The sequence below is a fragment of the Tachysurus vachellii genome, chromosome 15 (assembly GCF_030014155.1).
Source record: "Tachysurus vachellii isolate PV-2020 chromosome 15, HZAU_Pvac_v1, whole genome shotgun sequence".
NCBI classification, from domain to species: Eukaryota; Metazoa; Chordata; class Actinopteri; order Siluriformes; family Bagridae; genus Tachysurus; species Tachysurus vachellii.
This window is the reverse complement of record NC_083474.1, coordinates 21,111,797-21,129,430: the sequence shown is the minus strand read 5'-3', so window position 1 is coordinate 21,129,430 and position 17,634 is coordinate 21,111,797. Positions and strand designations below refer to the sequence as shown.

Here is a 17,634-nt window from a genome sequence, read left to right as displayed (position 1 = left end):
CGAGGCGCTTTTTTCCTTCTCGATAGGTGAGTAACGTTGGTTTTGCTTTGTTACACAGAACTAATATATGCCTTTGTCCTTTACATGATTATGCTTGTGTGTCATTTTTGCTTGTTTGTTTATCTACAATCGTATTGTTCTTCCCTTCAGCTATGATAAAGACACATTTCTTTCCAGTAGTTGCCTGGGTTATGTATGTATGTGTGGGGGGAGCTATCAATACAGGGGTGGGACCCATTTGGGTTAGGGGCGTGTTTGTTTTGGTGATTTCAAATGTCAACATTGGCTTTCAAACAACGGAGACCCTGCCTTTAAGGGTCATGTGTATTACCGCCAGGTACGCTGAAAGCGTGATGTAGATTTTCTCTCCGTACGGAGTGACCCGGTTCAGGAGCAGGGAGTTGTGCATGGAGCTGTCCCACGCCGCCTCGAAGCGATAAAACGTCCTGAAGGCCATCGCAGCAGAAACAACAAGGGTTAAAAAGTCATAAGTAATTGTGCTCTAGTACGGAGCACTTTGCTTGCTGTAGAATGGGTTCTTAGTAAAAGGAGACGTGATAAACATCACATTTGTTCACATGTCCCTTATGCTGCCTTACCCTCCAGATTTAACCTCTGAAGCACAAAACCTACAGAAACGTGCAGCTGATGCAGTGTTAAAGCTTCTCCTGCATGCAGTAACTGATTCTCAGCTCAGAATCACAACATGCTCATGTAGAGAAAAGAAGAAAATAAAGAAAATACCTATGATCAATTCCCAAGGAAACGCTAGAGAGGAAGTACAGCAAGAGCATCGTTAGATTTAGAGTGCAGTGAAGATCAGTTCTATTAGCTGTATTTACTTATTGCTATTGTTCATATACTCATCCTGTCAGTAAAGTCAATTATATATATCGTCTCTGTTGGGCGGAAACCTCGTAAGTCCAAATTTGGTCAATTTCATATTTTTTCACATATCGATGCTATTGGTCAGTCCCCACGTGGGTCTGTTATTTTTACAGTCTTGAAAATAGCTTGAGCGCAAATCTCATAGCTCCATTGGACACTTCAACTGTCCACCTCTACCTCACTCCGCAGGAGAGCTTTGCGGCATATTTCTCCTCAAGAAGAGTCGCAACGAATCAACACGTCTTCTGAGGTAAATGTCTTCAAAACACTGGGCTCAAAGAAAAAAAAATCTTGACCCCCGCTAGTTCTGGTGCTCGTCTGAGGACAGGAATTTAGCGCAAGACAATCCACTGCAACGCGGACTAAACCCTGTGCACTGCAGATAAGGTACGGCGTTTTTTTAATTTCCTGAAAAATAACGGTTTTGGAGATGCGAGGATTCTGCCCGACAGCGACGATATGCTAAGTCACAATAAACTTCATCAGATGTGTTTTTTATGATTAAATTCCATTTAGGGGAAATGTGATTGGGGAAGAGTTATTACATCATAAAACATGACATCCAATTGGGTTGCAATATGCAAATAACATGCTTGCATTCTCTACTCTATGGGCTCTGAGCCGAAAATGTGTTTTTCTCGGACGCAAGTACAATGACGTCAGTGCAAATAAATTCTCGTCAGGGAGTGTGCGTGGCTTCATTTTTCGGATCATCATGTTGCGGATTTCTTTGGAATGTGTAAATAGAATAGAAACTGTAGTACTGTGAAGTAGCAAATAAACATTCTAGCAAGTAAACCATAGCAGGCAAACCGAATTTAAACTTAAAATGTTTTAAGTGTATTTAGGTTTTTTTGAGGGAGAAAAAAAGAAAAGAAAAGAATGAAATGAAAGCATCCACTAAGAGTCCTTTCCCCTTCAGTCAGTCAGGGTTTCCTTCAGGGGAATTTAATTTGAAAAAACTGAGACAAACGCCCAAAGAGTCGATTTAACACTTTCGGAGTTCATACATAAACACTGTATGGTGTTAATTCTGCACTGAGGATTTTACAGTGTACAATTAAACCAGAAATATTGGCACCTCAGTGAAAGGATATGTGCTTCTGTTCTTTTTGTTTTTAAATGTCTAAACTTAAATACCATCTATCATAAAAAAAAGAAATGTTTTAAAAATATATATATTTATAGGGATATTTATAGTGATTAGTAAATTTGAGGGAGAGGCCAGGCCTATTTAGCTGTTAAAATTTTCAAATGTTTTTAAAATGTAATTTTTTTTTCATTATTGTGGTGTGTGAGTGTGCTTGTGTGTGCGGTTGTGTGTGTGTGTGTGTGTGTGTGTGTGTGTGTGTGTGTGTGTGTGTGTGTGTGTGAGAGTGTGTGTACCTGTCATCATAAGAAGGTTTAATGTAGCTGGAGGAGAGGATGTTGAGGGACAGTATGTTGGGGTCAATGATGGTCTCGTCAGCTTCAGGTGTGTTACGGATTCGACCTGAAGGATAAGATAGATGAAGTGATGAAGAAAATGAAATATTAAATAAATAAATAAATATTTCAGTGAATCCATAAATGAAACAAAAAGTATGTAAAACAGGATCAAATATATTATTTAATTCTGATTATTGAATTAATTTTATGCTTTTTGACCATTTTTTATACAGCAGGACTGAAATGAGAAGTGAAACTGCTTAAGTGATTAAAACTCACCGATAACGAGCTCTTTCACTTCCTTCCATTCGATGTCATTTCCTGTCTCGTAAGCTATAGTCACTCGGATTCTCCTCTGGATGCCCTGTTTTTCAGAACATTTTGAACAGAATGTTGTGTAATTCTGTTTTTAAACTTTCTAGATTTTCATGTTCAATAATTTTATGATTTCAGAATAATTTGTTATCTTTTCCTTAATGTATATCTTGTGTATATTTTTTATGTAATTGTCCCTTTACTTGACTTAAGTTTAAAGCTGCTCCAAAAACTTGATTAATTCAATAAATAGTTTAATTACATTTAAAAGTTTAATACAAGTCTAACTGTGTGTGTGTGTGTGTGCGTGTGTCTGTGTGTGTGTGTGTGTATGTTTGTGTGGGGGGGTATATGTGTGTGTCCACGTGTGTCTTTGTGTGTGTGTGCGCGTGTGTGCGTGTGTGTGTGTGTGTGTGTGTGTGCGTGCGTCTGTGTGTGTATCTGTGTGTGTTTGTGTGTGTCTGTGTGTGTGTGTCTGTCTGTGCGTGTGTGTGTGTCTGTGTATGCGTTTGTGTGTGTGTGTCTGTGCGTGTGCGTTTGTGTGTGTGTGTGTCTGTGTGTGCGTGTGTGTGTGTGCGTGTGTCTGTGCGTGTGTGTGAGTGTGTCTGTGTGTGTGCATTTGTGTGTGTGTGTGTCTGTGTGTGTGCGTGTGTGTGTGTGTGTCTGTGTGTGTGTGTGCGGTTGTGTGTGTGTGTCTGTGCGTGTGCGTTTGTGTGTGTGTCTGTGTGTGCGTGTGTGTGTGTGTCTGTGTGTGTGTGTGTGTGCATTAGTGTGTGTGTGTCTGTGTGTGTGCATTAGTGTGTGTGTCTGTGTGTGTGTGTGTGTGTGTCTGTGTGTCTGTGTGTGCATTAGTGTGTGTGTGTGTCTGTGTGTGTGCATTAGTGTGTGTGTCTGTGTGTGTGTGTCTGTGCGTTTGTGTGTGTGTGTGTCTGTGCGTTTGTGTGTGTGTGTGTGTGTCTGTGTGTGTGTGTGTGTGTGTGTGTGCATTTGTGTGTGTGTGTGTGTGTCTGTGTGTGTGTGTCTGTGTGTGTGTGTGTCTGTGCGTGTGCGTTTGTGTGTGTGTGTCTGTGTGCGTGTGTGTGTGTGTGTGTGTGTGTGTCTGTGTGTGTGTGTCTGTGTGTGTGTATTTGTGTGTGTGTGTCTGTGTGTGTGTGCATTTGTGTGTGTGTGTCTGTGTGTGCGTGTGTGTGTGCGTTTGTGTGTGTGTGTCTGTGCGTGTGCGTTTGTGTGTGTGTGTGTCTGTGTGTGCGTGTGTGTGTGTCTGTGTGTGTGTGTCTGTGTCTGTGTCTGTGCGTGTGTGTGTGTGTCTGTGTGTGTTTCCTTCTGTGTGTGTGAAGCAGACCTGGTGCAGCAGGAAGGTTCCGTGGCAGGGCATTCCCACTCTGTGATCGACTACAGCCGGGATGTAACTGAGATCAGGACAGAATGAGGAGGATAAATGCACTGTGTACTGGGTCACTGGGTTACAGAGTAAAGTATGCAGTCAGAACGCTGTGTGTTAATGTGACACTCACTCGCCGTTCGCCTCCAGCTCACAGATCTCAAAGAAAACCATCAGGTCGTATTTACAGTGACACGGACCGGCTGAGGAGCGAGCCATCGCACTGAGCTTAGTCGCTGGGACTGAGAGAGAAAACACACAATACACCTTTACAGTCATAACAAACCAGGAGGAAGGAGAGAGAGAGAAGGGGAGAGAGAGAGAGAGAGAGAGAGAGAAGGGGAGAGAGAGAGAGAGAGAGAGAGACTGAAAATGTGTAGTTAAGTGTGTGTGTGTGTGTGTGTGTGTGTGTGTGTGTGTGTGTGTGTGTGTGTGTGTGTGTTGACTTGCCTGGTTTGGATAAAGGCATGACACGTGGGAACTGACGTCTTGATGGACGCAGAGGACTGAAAACACACACACATTATTGTTATTTTTATAATTTAATCACTTTTTCAATATTCTGTCTAAACTGCTCTTAGCTAAGAGTCGGTCCACTTCCTCATACACCAGCTCACAGTCACTCAGAATTAGACCAGGTTCTCTCTCATGCTCTCAGTGTCTCTGCCACGGCCGGCTGTGACATCATCACGATTCGACCTCATGATCCGATATATAAAAGTGTGTGTAAGGCTGTAGAGAGAAGACAAGGTTCTGCAGATGCTGGTTCACACCTTATGAGGTCTTTACACAGAGGAGGGAATGGCTGTTTCTGATAATGTCCGAACACCTCGAACACTATGGGCTGAGTCTTTATGTACTCCACGAACGACTTGGTGACGTCCACCGTGATCTGCAACCACAACCAGAAGAAATATGCAAATGTTTTGGAAATGAGAAGGAGATAAATATATATATATATATATATATATATATATATATATATATATATATATATATATATATATATATATATGTATATATATATATATGTATACATACATATATATATACATATATATATATATATTCATCATTCATTCATCTTCTACCGCTTATCCGAACTACCTCGGGTCACGGGGAGCCTGTACCTATCTCAGGCATCATCGGGCATCAAGGCAGGATACACCCTGGATGGAGTGCCAACCCATCGCAGGGCACACACACACTCTCATTCACTCATGCAATCACACACTACAGACAATTTTCCAGAGATGCCAATCAACCTACCATGCATGTCCTTGGACCGGGGGAGGAAACCGGAGTACCCGGAGGAAACCCCAGAGGCACGGGGAGAACATGCAAACTCCACACACACAAGGCGGAGGCGGGAATCGAACCCCCAACCCTGGAGGTGTGAGGCGAACGTGCTAACCACTAAGCCACCGTGCCCCCCTATATATATATATATAAAAATAAATATAAACCACACTGACGTTCTGGACATGGTAGAAGCCCAGCGGCGGTCCGCGGCCCGTGTTCTTCAGCGGCTCTGTGGAGAACGCCTCGTCATGCCGGTGGATGAAGCTGGAAACATACGCAATGTCACTGATTTGTGATTAATTATTTAAAATATGGCTGACATTCATTTCCAGGTGACTTTATTCCAAGTGTTTTAATCACTTCATCTGTTCTGATTCACTGTGTTCAGGTTTACTGTCGTATTGTTACATAAATATCTGTGACATTTGTCAGTAATTCCGTTTTAAACGATCCGGTTGGATTAAGATGACTCACTTGATGATGTCATGATCATAATGTACAGGTTACAGCGGTTACTATAGCAACGATAATACGTTCATATAAAGCTGTGATGTCAGAGCTGCTGTTACAGAGAATTCATCCTCAGCTTCTGACCAATCAGAATGCAGAATTCATGTTCATATTAACATGCTATTGTTCAGGTTTCTTAGTCACTGTTACCAAATTTGGACAGGATTATTATAATAGTAGCAGGATTATTAACACAGACAGCGTCTGTATAAAATAAAGAGCAGGAACTCACTTGAACTGGCAGAAGATGTCGGCGTACTCGGCGGAGATGCTGGACGCCTGCAGGACGGTGACTCTGAAGGTGAAGCTGCTTCCAATCTTCAGGTGTGAAAGTGTTTGTTCCTGTATGGCGTCACCTCCGACCTCCACACCTTCCTTCTGAGGACTGCCAGGAACATCAGGTGAGACTGAGGAGAAGAAACAATACAATCAGCAGCCAGAAGTACTGAGAGGTCAGAGCTGATAAAATACCAAAAAAAAAAAAATCTGAAAATACACCAGTTGGGGTTGATATTAAACACATAAATACAGTATCAAAAAAAATTCCTTTAAAGTCCAGGATAATGTGGAGAAGAGTGTTGTTTTAATGATGAATGATGAAACGATGAATTTATTCTGTGTAACATAGCAGATGAGTGATAGATTCGTATCCATCAAACCACTGACGCATTTCAGACTCTGTATTAAACTGATAGCTGTAGACTTTAGCTTTGTAGCTCCACTCGACACTGCCTCGCCTCACGTACTGGTGCAGGTGTTGTTGTTGACCTCGTCGGCTGAGAGACTCAGCGTCTCAGCGTTTTGTCCTTCTCCCTCTACGATGCGCAGTTCTTCCTGAGACGTGTTGGAGTGTGACATTCCCCCTGAACAGGAATCCGTCTGAAACTGAGCACATACACAGCGCTCCAGTGTCACCAGAGGAAAGTGAAGCATGTTGAATGGTTAGGATTGTGATATTCAGAAACCAGAGCGCTGCAGACCTTCTCGAACTGCTGATCCTCGAACGAGATCTTAGCCGTTCCTGACTGTCTGACGCCTGAGCCGTAATCCGGAGCTTCTTCATCAGCTGTGAGGAGAAAGATCAAGGTACTGATTCCCAAATCTGTTACTGTAATGGGCTGGGTTTAAATGTGCTGGGTTTATATCATCGAATATTTAAGGATGATCTGGATTGAGGAAGGTGGCATTTGCTTTGCTTTATAAAATTGGGGGAGGGGCTAGGCCTGTTTATGGTGATTTGTACATTTTGGAGGGAGGGGCCAGGGATATTTATAGTGATTAGTAAATTTGAGGGCAGGGCCAGGCCTATTTAGCTGTTAATTTAGGGGAGGAGCTACTTCATTTTCTACCGCTTATCAGAACTACCTCGGGTCACGGGGAGCCTGTGCCTATCTCAGGCGTCATCGGGCATCAAGGCAGGATACACCCTGGACGGAGTGCCAACCCATCGCAGGGCGCACACACACACTCTCATTCACTCACGCAATCACACACTACGGACAATTTTCCAGAGATGCCAATCAACCTACCATGCATGTCTTTGGACCGGGGGAGATAACCGGAGTACCCGGAGGAAACCCCAGAGGCACGGGGAGAACATGCAAACTCCACACACACAAGGCGGAGGCGGGAATCGACCCCCCAACCCTGGAGGTGTGAGGCGAACGTGCTAACCACTAAGCCACCGTGCCCCCCGGTGTATCTTAGTAATTAAATAAAATTTGTATTTTTACAGCTTCTGAATGTTTGTATTTTCTCACTAACACTTCATTTATCTAGTTCTAATGAGCAGATAGTGTGAGGTGATGGTACCTGAGACGGCCTGCACTGCGACCCGGAGGAAGCCCTTCACCTCGCCTTTCTCGCTCACGATGGCCACGCGGTGCACCAGAGGGACAGGGTACAGCAGGTTACTCAGGTACACAAACGCCCTGTAGAGGACGAGAGGAAGAGTGTGAGAGATCAATTAGAAGAGAAAAAATGAGTGCAGGATGAAGGTTTTTTAAGGTCGACGCAGCCACACTGCCACTGCACACAACACCACACTGACACACAAAAAAAGCAACCAAACAGGAAGCTGCTCCAGCAAAAACCAAAGAAAGCGTCTGCTGCTGGTCTCTTAAAACCCGCCGATCTCAGAAAAATGAGTGGAGGCGATAAACTAGCAAGGCTTAATGCAGCTCTGTGCTACAAACTGGACTGCTTTTATTTACCGTTATAACACATGCATAAACACTGAAAAACACATTTACACAGCAATATTCACACCTGGGGTGAAAACAAACCTGCTGGAGGCGGAGCCAAACCTCCTTCAAAATATTTTCTGACATTATTCATTGTTTTCCAGAGAAACTGAGCTCTCATGATGTACATAAAAGGTCATCAAAGATGTCATTACAATTCCTCCAGATTCAACCCGACAGCAAAGCAAAGCAATTGGCCCTTGGGATCAAGTGGCGTACTTTATTGTGAGTAAGATTATTGGGAATCAAAGCTAACCAATCAGGACCATGCATGCTTCTTATTTCTCTTTAAAGCTGCTAAAAAGTTAACTACACTGTGAGTAACTATGCTAGCTGTAGCAACACTACTGTCTCATGTTGCTACTGTAGCTACTTTCCATTGTAACTGTTTGTAAACTAATAATTATGCTTCTTTTAGAAACATTATAGTCTCAAATTGCAAACTAGATAGCATTGAACTTGTAAAGGAAGGCGCACATACTGTATATAACTAAAACTGTGAGACTAGTTTAAATTGGATTGGAGGAAAAGGAATAAGGAGACGTACTGGATGTGAACACCTTTTAAGCGACAAATAAAAACAATGAGTTAATAAAAAGAAGAGAAAACAAAGCAGCGACTGTAGCTAGCGGAGTAGCATTATGAATGTGAAAGTATTTTAGTGTTAAACTCTTATTAAATACACTTACTATAGTACTGTACCGCTGTTGGGTTTATATCATCGTTACGATGCATCGACATAAACAGTAATAAAGAGAAAGTGAAATATGTTTAAAAGAATCTATGCTAGCTGGTGGAAATTAGCTTTGAAAAAAAATTAGATGTAATATAGAGCATATCTATTTATCTCTCAGATCATCTTGTATATAAATAATTTCACACAAATTCACACATTTTCATTAAAGGTTATTCAGTGCTTATGCATGTCTTATGAAGTCATTATGTATAAAGGCTTTATATCTAGATTGATGATTACATTCAGACAGTCCCTTTACTTCTGGCTTCAATTTTTGTTTGTTTGTTTATTTGTTTTTTAATAATAAATGTAGTTATCATCGATTCTTCCCGCTTAAATGAAATGGGTTTTAAGGCCATCTCTGATTGGCCTTGGGCGTGGCAGGAGGCGTGCCAGAGGGGAGGAGCTTATGACAAGATTGGTGAGGCACAAAAAATTACAGCATGCTCAGATAAACAAAAATGTTGAGCGATCCAAAATAAATCTCAAATTTGGCTCTGACGGTTCGGATGCACACCGGAACATAAATAAATAAATAAATTATAACGACCTTAAAGAAAGATGAATTTCACTCCACGTGAACTGAAAGGTGAAGTCAAATTAAAGTCAACACACATCACGGGGTGTTTAATGTGTTCAAGTGAATAAGGAGGTGAAAAGCCAATCGATTAAAAAAAAAGGGATATTAAAGGATATTGGGATATAAATTTGAGCTCTGGCATGCCTGGGTGAGACGCTGCAGTCGAAACCAGCTCTTTCATCCTGACCTTCATCAGCTGATACATGAGCACAAATACACACGTGTGTCCTGTGTTACTGCCACAGCGGCAAATCATACAAAAATTATAATAAAGTATTAAATGTTCTGTGGATTGAACAAACATCTGATCCATGAAAGTGCTGTAAAAGTTAAGATGCAAAGTACTCGCCCCCTTCCTGGTGTTTTGTTTTACGTCTCATAGCTGGAAAAGTTGTGGATCGAGCAGAGCTGAAAATGTGGATGGAGCAGAGCTCACAGTCATCAAGCTGAGTGTGTCTAATCTAATAATCACTTACATTTGCTGAATTGTTTGAGTCGTATTGAATTTGGTCATTCATTCATTAACTCATTTTCTACCACTTATCCAAACTACCTCGGTTCACGGGGAGCCTGTGCCTATCTCAGGCGTCATCGGGCATCAAGGCAGGATACACCCTGGACGGAGTGCCAACCCATCGCAGGGCACACACACACACACTCTCATTCACTCACACAATCACACACTACGGACAATTTTCCAGAGATGCCAATCAACCTACCATGCATGTCTTTGGACCAGGGGAGGAAACCGGAGTACCCAGAGGAAACCCCCGAGGCACGGGGAGAACATGCTAACTCCACACACACAAGGTGGAGGCGGGATTCGAACTCCCAACCCTGGAGGTGTGAGGCGAACGTGCTAACCACTAAGCCGCCGTGCCCCCCGTCAGATATAAATAATTTATTTAAGTGGAACAAACATAGAGGAAATCGGGGAGGAGGAAAATCTTTTCCTCAGCACCGTAGATCTTGAAATTAAATCTTAAACTTAACTTGAACAAATTTACAAACTTAAGATTCGTCACGATTTCTTTTCCGCTACCATGGAATTTACGTCGCTTCCTTTTTGTCATCTCTTCATTCCTTATCATTTTATATCGAAGTATATCGATAATCAAATACCACAAGACAAGTTCAGTTTCAGACATCAGTGAAGGTTCTAGTGAAATCAAGTGAAATCAAGTGTTTATAGAAGCAGGAAATCTAAAGAAACTCGCAGCTTCATCTACAGCAGCAGGACACTGACCAGGCAGGGACTAATGAGGAGCGAGTGAAGGCTGTAAAAGATTCTTTTATTTTTTTTTTGGAAAGCTCATTTGAAAAGAAACATCTCCAGCTTGTTCAGATTATTGAGTTGGGATCTGAGTCCTGATACAAACTTCGAGTCTCACCCAGACACACTGCGAGAAAAAAATATGTTTAGGACACGTCATCTGTATTCATATGTGTAAACCTTCCGCTTCTGAGTGTGTGTGTGTGTGTGTGTGTGTGTGTGTGTGAAAGAGCTGGTTTCCTCTGGCAGCAAAGCTCCTGAAGCCTCACCAACCTTCCCACTAAACAGAACAGAGGCCAGCGGTCGTAAAAGGGGTCCTGGCCTCGGCACTGATGGCCCTCCTCCACACTCATCTCATCGTCCAGGTCCTCTGACTCAGCCTCCTCCTCCTCCTCCTTCCCATAATGCTGCTCGTCTGCGAGCTCGGTTACATCCGAGTCAGGCTCGGAGAGGGTGGGGGAGGGGGAGGGGTCTCTCATGCGCTCGCTCATGCACGTTTTCAGAATGGGAGTGCTGGTGCAGCCGGAGACACGGGAACTGGGTTAGTACAAGCCTTCACATATACACACACACACACACGCACACAGACACACAACACACACACACACTTGCACATATGCACTTAGGCCCTGATTTACCAAGACTTTGAATACCAAGTAACAATTTGTGTTTACTAACCACATTTACACCTTGGCTACGTACTGAGGGTTCGTCATTATTCCGTGCATTTCCTTTTGTTTAGTTTTTTTTTGATGAGAAGTAATACTACAGTAGTAACTTACAGTACATACAGTACATATACACCATCTAAAGCTATCTAGTTAAACAGAAATGAACAGCATTTTAAACAACGCACAAATAAGAGTAAATATCGAACGTGCCAAATACAGAAGAGAACATCAGATGTTTCTTCAGGTCAGATGAAAGGATTAAAGCATGGAAGGATTCTTCAGTATCAGTGACACGGGACATACTGTATGACTGACCGGCTGACAGATGTTCCTCAACATGAACTGTGACCTTAAACGGATGAATAAAAATACTTGATAATCCTTGATTATTTTTCTGTAACGGAGCATTCACATAAGAACACAGTAATATTCTTGGCACTCAGGGAAGCTTAATAAAATCTGGACGTTTCAATGTCTGTAAGTGCAAAGTGACTCAGTGATGGTGTGGGTGAAATATCAGGGTGCAAGCAGAAGCTCGGCTGCTGGATCTCAAAGCAGTGAGAAGCACAACACACACACACGCACACACATACACACACACAGACCGGTACTGACCTCCCAACAAGGCGGAACCAGGGGAAGCGGTCATAAAAGGGGTCACCGCCAGTCAGGGCATGGTCGCAGTCCTCCACGGTGCTGCTGGGAATATCAGCTGCTCGATCGTACATCTCCCTCATCAGGTCAAGCCTCTGTCTGTAAAAACACTCACTTCAGTTTTGATTACAGGAAAACTTTACAAATATTATACCGTCCTGCTGCATTAACAATATAATTAGCAACATTAGGATTATAGCATTAGCACTTTATAGTCATGGATGCTAATAAGACCACAACTCCAAATGAAATGAAAACATAAATATACATATCAGAAATGAATACCTTAATTTTTCTAAGGTCCAGTAATGAGTGGCTCCATTCTTCTGGTCCTGCACCTCCACAGCTACAATAGTGCGAGGGAAAGGTCTCTTCTCACGGTCTTTAGCCACACTGGGAGGCAGGAGGTCAGGAGGGAGCGGAGAGTAAAGTGTGTCTGTCAGTAAAACAAACTGGAACTGAACCTGGAGAGACACAGAGCAAGAATTACATCATGACCATTCAAAACAAAATGTTTGGATCCAGTACAGCGTACGGTACATGAGTTTCACTACGCTCATTCATTCACTCATTTTCTACTGCTTATCCAAACTACCTCGGGTCACGGGGAGCCTGTGCCAGGCGTCATCGGGCATCAAGGCAGGATACACCCTGGACGGAGTGCCAACCCATCGCAAGGCACACACACTCTCATTCACTCACGCAATCACACACTACGGACAATTTTCCAGAGATGCCAAGCAACCTACCATAAAATGTCTTTGGACCGGGGGAGGAAACCGGAGTACCCGGAGGAAACCCCCGAGGCACGGGGAGAACATGCAAACTCCACACACACAAGGCGGAGGAAGGAATCGAACCCCCAACCCTGAAGGTGTAAGGCGAACGTGCTAACCACTAAGCCACCGTGCCTCCTCACTACGCTAAAAATATATATATAATTTATGGAAGAAGTCTCCAGTGTCAGAGAGAGGGACAACAGGAACTCACTTGTTCAACATTAAATGTAACTGGAAATTGATCAAACTATGATTTGCTGCTCTAAATGGCAACAGTTATGGTAAAAGGCATCTACTAGAAATAAAACACCTGGGGATGTTCTGTTACTGGAAAATAATCAACTTGAGGGTGGTAACTGTAATTCTGCCTCACATCAGACTGCATTATATGATGCTGTTCAACTTCTTAAATAACACACACTCGTAAAATATCTATAATTCATAGTTGGTGGTGATTATCAGGTGAAGCCATTTGAACTGTCATCTTCTCTCACCTTCTTCTTGAGCTCCACACTGATGGCATTGGCCTCCTTGAGAAAAATGGCATTTCCCCACAGTAAGTCCCGCAGTGAGGTAAACTGGTAAAAGCGCCATTTCCGGAAGGCCCAGAGTGCCAGCTCAGTGTCCCGCTGAGTCCATGGCACTGTACCAGATGGAAACATACAACATTTTAAAGCTATGACACACTTTAAGACGACTGACAGTAACAGCTTCACATATTTCTTGCTCTAAACAAGTGTTTGTAGATTCTGTGGCTAAAGAGCTAAACACAAACCTTCACTTATCTAACATTTGTGTGTTATCTCAACTATACATGCCTTTTCCTCTAGATCAGATTTGTCCAGATCAGACCCCTTCCATCCACATCAGACGATATGATTTCTTTATGACTACAGAAATAAATATTTGAATGATTTTTCCCCTGCACGTATTGCTACATGTGCTCATCGACATGGTATTGACTTCCTCTGATATGCTGATGACGCACAGCTATATGCTGAAACCATCCACATGTTATGAGTTTAATATAAAGGAGAAGATTGTGTAAAAGTCATTAGATGATGTATGCTGAGGAACTTCCTGTTATTTAAAACGTTTATTGTAGTCACTCCTGATTTTCCTGATTATTGCAGCAGATGTGGTCCTTACTAGGACTGGAAAGTATAATTATATAATATAATTATATATATAATACCAATTCCTATCCACAAGGCACCAAATGGTCTCTCCATGTAGAAACCTAAAAGGTTTGCACTGCCCATAACCTGCATTTCAACCGCATTTGACTGTAGAGACTGTTTTATTCAGGACAGGCTCCATTTGGTACGTCTCAAGGTTTGTCAGGGTTTTTGTCCTCACCAATACCACCTCTGACTTGCTTATTAAAGACCACACTCATGTAACTCTGAAGACCTGAATGTGACCAGGTACCATGTGGTACATTTTCTCTGTACTCTATATACTTCATACACAAGATGGCCAACAGTATGTGTACACCTGACCATCCATCCATCCATCCATCCATTTTCTACCGCTTATCGGGTCGCAGGGGCAGCAGTCTAAGCAGGGACGCCCAGACTTCCCTCTCCCCAGACACTTCCTCCAGCTCTTCCGGGGGAATACCGAGGCGTTCCCAGGCCAGCCGAGAGACATAGTCCCTCCAGCGTGTCCTAGGTCTTCCCCGGGGCCTCCTCCCAGTTGGACATGCCCGGAAAACCTCCCCAGGGAGGCGTCCAGGAGGCATCCGGAACAGATGCCCGAGCCAGCTTAGCTGACTCCTCTCGATGTGGAGGAGCAGTGGCTCTACTCTGAGCTCCTCCTGAGTGACCGAGCTCCTCACCCTATCTCTAAGGGAGCGCCCAGCCACCCTGCGGAGGAAACTCATTTCGGCTGCCTGTATCCGGGATCTTGTCCTTTCGGTCATGACCCAAAGCTCATGACCATAGGTGAGGGTAGGAACGTAGATCGACTGGTAAATAGAGAGCTTCGACCTTGCAGCTCAGCTCTTTCTTCACCACAACAGACCGGTATATCGACCGCATCACTGCAGAAGATACACCGATCCGGCCCCGGACCCCATACTCCCAGAGCACCCCCCACAGGTCACCACGAGGGACACAGTCGAATGCCTTCTCCAGATCCACAAAGCACATGTGGACTGGTTGGGCAAACTCCCATGAACCCTCCAGCAACCTGGCAAGGGTATAGAGATGGTCCAGTGTTCCACGACCGGGATGAAACCCGCATTGTTCCTCCTGAATCCGAGGTTCGACTATCGGCCGAATTCTCCTTTCCAGTACCCTGGCATAGACTTTTCCGAGGAGGCTGAGGAGTGTGATCCCCCTGTAGTTGGAACACACCCTCCGGTCCCCCTTCTTAAACAGAGGGACCACCACCCCAGTCTGCCAGGCCAGAGGCACTGTCCCCAGCCGCCACGCGACGTTGCAGAGACGTGTCAACCAAGATAGCCCAGAGACTTAAGGTACTCAGGGCGGATCTCATCCACCTCCGGTGCCTTGCCACCGAGGAGCTTCTCAAGCTTGTACACCTGACCATGACACCTATATGTGGTTGTTGAAGATCCCGTTCCAAACTCATGGAATTAGTATGGAATTCTTCTTTGCTACTTTAACAGCTTCCACAGGATGTTGGAGGTCAGCTGAGGAGTCATCCCATGCAGTTGGTGTTCCAGTTCATTAGAATGGACTTCAGTAGGGTGAAAATCAGGGTGCGTCCACACCAACCTTACATTAATTATACTAATATAACCTAGCCTTACATTAATAATACTAATATAACCTAACATTAACACTAATATGATCTTTCCTCACCTTCCTCTTCCAGTTCCTCTTCCTCTTCTGTGGTTTCTGGGTAATACCGTGAGTCCACCTGCCTCTGAAGAGCCTCCAGCTTACTCTCATAGTCCTAAAAGTAAAAATACAGGTTAAAAATTTTCTACATTTCTGCAAAGGCATATCTTATTTTCAGTCTTGCTAGCACTGCTCACTAGTCTCTGCTGCTCCAGAAGGTTGCTCGCCTCCTCTCGCTCCCTGCGGTACTGATCCTCCAGCTCCTGTAGTCTGAAGATCAAGACAAACATCAGGGGAAGTAATGGGATAACCAGTAAACCTTGCTGGATATATCAAAAATATACACAGCTCTATCTTGAGTTGCTTTATTATTCTGTTTATTGTTATTACTTTGACTCTCATACCTTTGCTCCATCTCCTGTTTCATGTCTATGCCCTGTTTTTCCAGAAGCTCTCGCTGAGCAAAGGCCCAGTCCACAGGCTCCATGGGTGTCTCGGCGCATGGTGTCCTCTCCCGTTCCTGCCTCGCTTGCTCTGGGTCGTTAAATCTAAAAACGTGGCTCTTTCCCATGATGATACGGTTCCCTGAGAGGAATACCATACATGGCTGATTGTTACCATTTGAAGGTACCAACAAATAAAATGGAACCAAAGAACCAGTGAAGAGTTCTTTCTAAGACTGTATCTCACAAAGGTGATATCTGTTATAGCCATGATATTAGAAATAATAGAATAATAGATTTGTTCCTCAACCAGTAGCTTTTAGTTCCTTGGTTGTGTCCAAAGGTCCACGGATGAAAACAGGGTCAATGAATAAAAACTACATTCAAGGACTTAAATGTACCTGGAACCGTGGTTGAGGAACTTAAATGTTCTGGAAACAAGGGTGAGAAAACTAAAAGCTTTTACTGTTGAGAAATGAAAAGCTTCTGGAACCACATTTGAGGAACTAGAAGCTCCTCAGGATATAGTTTGGAAAAACTTACCATACCATATCTATATGACAAATCAACACAACAAAGAACAACATACATTTTTTTTTGTAAGTCTCCTCCATGGGTTACTGTATCAGAAATGAAACTTATCCAGTAGGATTCACCTGATCTAAGAACTGTGGGCTCAGTCACTCTCTTGCCATTGACATATATCTCTGCGTCCTCACATGGCTCCAGTACCACCACTCCCTCTCCTGAAGGTCCAGTGCTGCTTGTAAAGCTGCAGTGCTCTTCTTTAATAAAGTGTCCACTCAGGACAATGTCTTGCCTACAGCTAGCATCCTCACGGCCCACCCTTGAAAAAACGAGTTAGCGGGTAAGAGAGGTAAATTTAATCATTTTACTGCACATACGAAAACAAAACTCTTACTTGGTGATCCCGTCTTTGATGTAGTACAGTAAACACTCAGACATCAGTGGGTCTTCGTTCAGATTGACCAGATGAGGTGTCTGAAATTTCATATCGACGCAAATTCTCAATTATCCTTCAGTTATAACTAACAGGAATTCTGAGATCTCAGCATCTAGAGTTTCCTCTGACCTTTTTTGGTGAAAACACTCCGACGGTGCCTCCATCTTCCCTCATGGCCACGCCCATTTCAGCCAGAAGAGCCTCCCTATGGAGAAAAGTTATGAACTTTACACAGGTAATAGCAAAACGTGTGTAGTTTTAATAGAAAACTTATTATTTTATACTATGGAATTACTTGTTATGACTGTTGTCATGGTAACCACACTAAATGCTTAGCTAAGTAGACAGCATGTATATCGTCGCTGTCGGGCGGAAACCTCGTAAGTCCAAATTTGGTCAGTTTCATATTTTTTCACATATCGATGCTATTGGTCAGTCCCCACGTGGGTCTGTTATTTTTACAAGTTATTAACCAATCTAAAGTCTTGAAAATAGCTTGAGCACAAATCTCATAACTCCATTGGACACTTCAACTGTCCACCTCTTCCTCACTCCGCGGGAGAGCTTCGCAGCATATTTCTCCTCAAGAAGAGTCGCAACGAATCAACACGTCTTCTGAGGTAAATGTCTTCAAAACACTGGGCTCAAAGAAAAAAA

General features: G+C 43.3%; 1 protein-coding gene across 2 annotated transcripts in view; it reads right to left on the bottom strand.

Moving 5' to 3' along the window:
• The window catches only part of kif1ab (kinesin family member 1Ab), a 54,008-nt gene that overhangs the window by 14,347 nt on the left and 22,027 nt on the right, over positions 1-17,634 (bottom strand). The window contains exons 16-37 of one of the 2 annotated variants that reach the window (XM_060888005.1): positions 17,107-17,182; positions 16,936-17,015; positions 16,670-16,860; positions 15,975-16,155; positions 15,768-15,840; positions 15,592-15,685; positions 13,255-13,403; positions 12,267-12,445; positions 11,943-12,080; positions 7,637-7,755; positions 6,805-6,890; positions 6,571-6,709; positions 6,057-6,231; positions 5,488-5,578; positions 4,786-4,904; positions 4,463-4,518; positions 4,146-4,254; positions 3,974-4,040; positions 2,596-2,680; positions 2,275-2,380; positions 745-768; positions 332-446 (exon numbers count right to left, since the gene is read on the bottom strand). In XM_060888005.1, coding sequence (XP_060743988.1) covers positions 332-446; positions 745-768; positions 2,275-2,380; positions 2,596-2,680; positions 3,974-4,040; positions 4,146-4,254; positions 4,463-4,518; positions 4,786-4,904; positions 5,488-5,578; positions 6,057-6,231; positions 6,571-6,709; positions 6,805-6,890; positions 7,637-7,755; positions 11,943-12,080; positions 12,267-12,445; positions 13,255-13,403; positions 15,592-15,685; positions 15,768-15,840; positions 15,975-16,155; positions 16,670-16,860; positions 16,936-17,015; positions 17,107-17,182 — 2,452 coding nt within the window. The remainder of the gene's footprint in view (positions 1-331; positions 447-744; positions 769-2,274; positions 2,381-2,595; positions 2,681-3,973; positions 4,041-4,145; positions 4,255-4,462; positions 4,519-4,785; positions 4,905-5,487; positions 5,579-6,056; positions 6,232-6,570; positions 6,710-6,804; positions 6,891-7,636; positions 7,756-11,942; positions 12,081-12,266; positions 12,446-13,254; positions 13,404-15,591; positions 15,686-15,767; positions 15,841-15,974; positions 16,156-16,669; positions 16,861-16,935; positions 17,016-17,106; positions 17,183-17,634) is intronic. The other variant, XM_060888006.1, reaches the window with a different exon arrangement.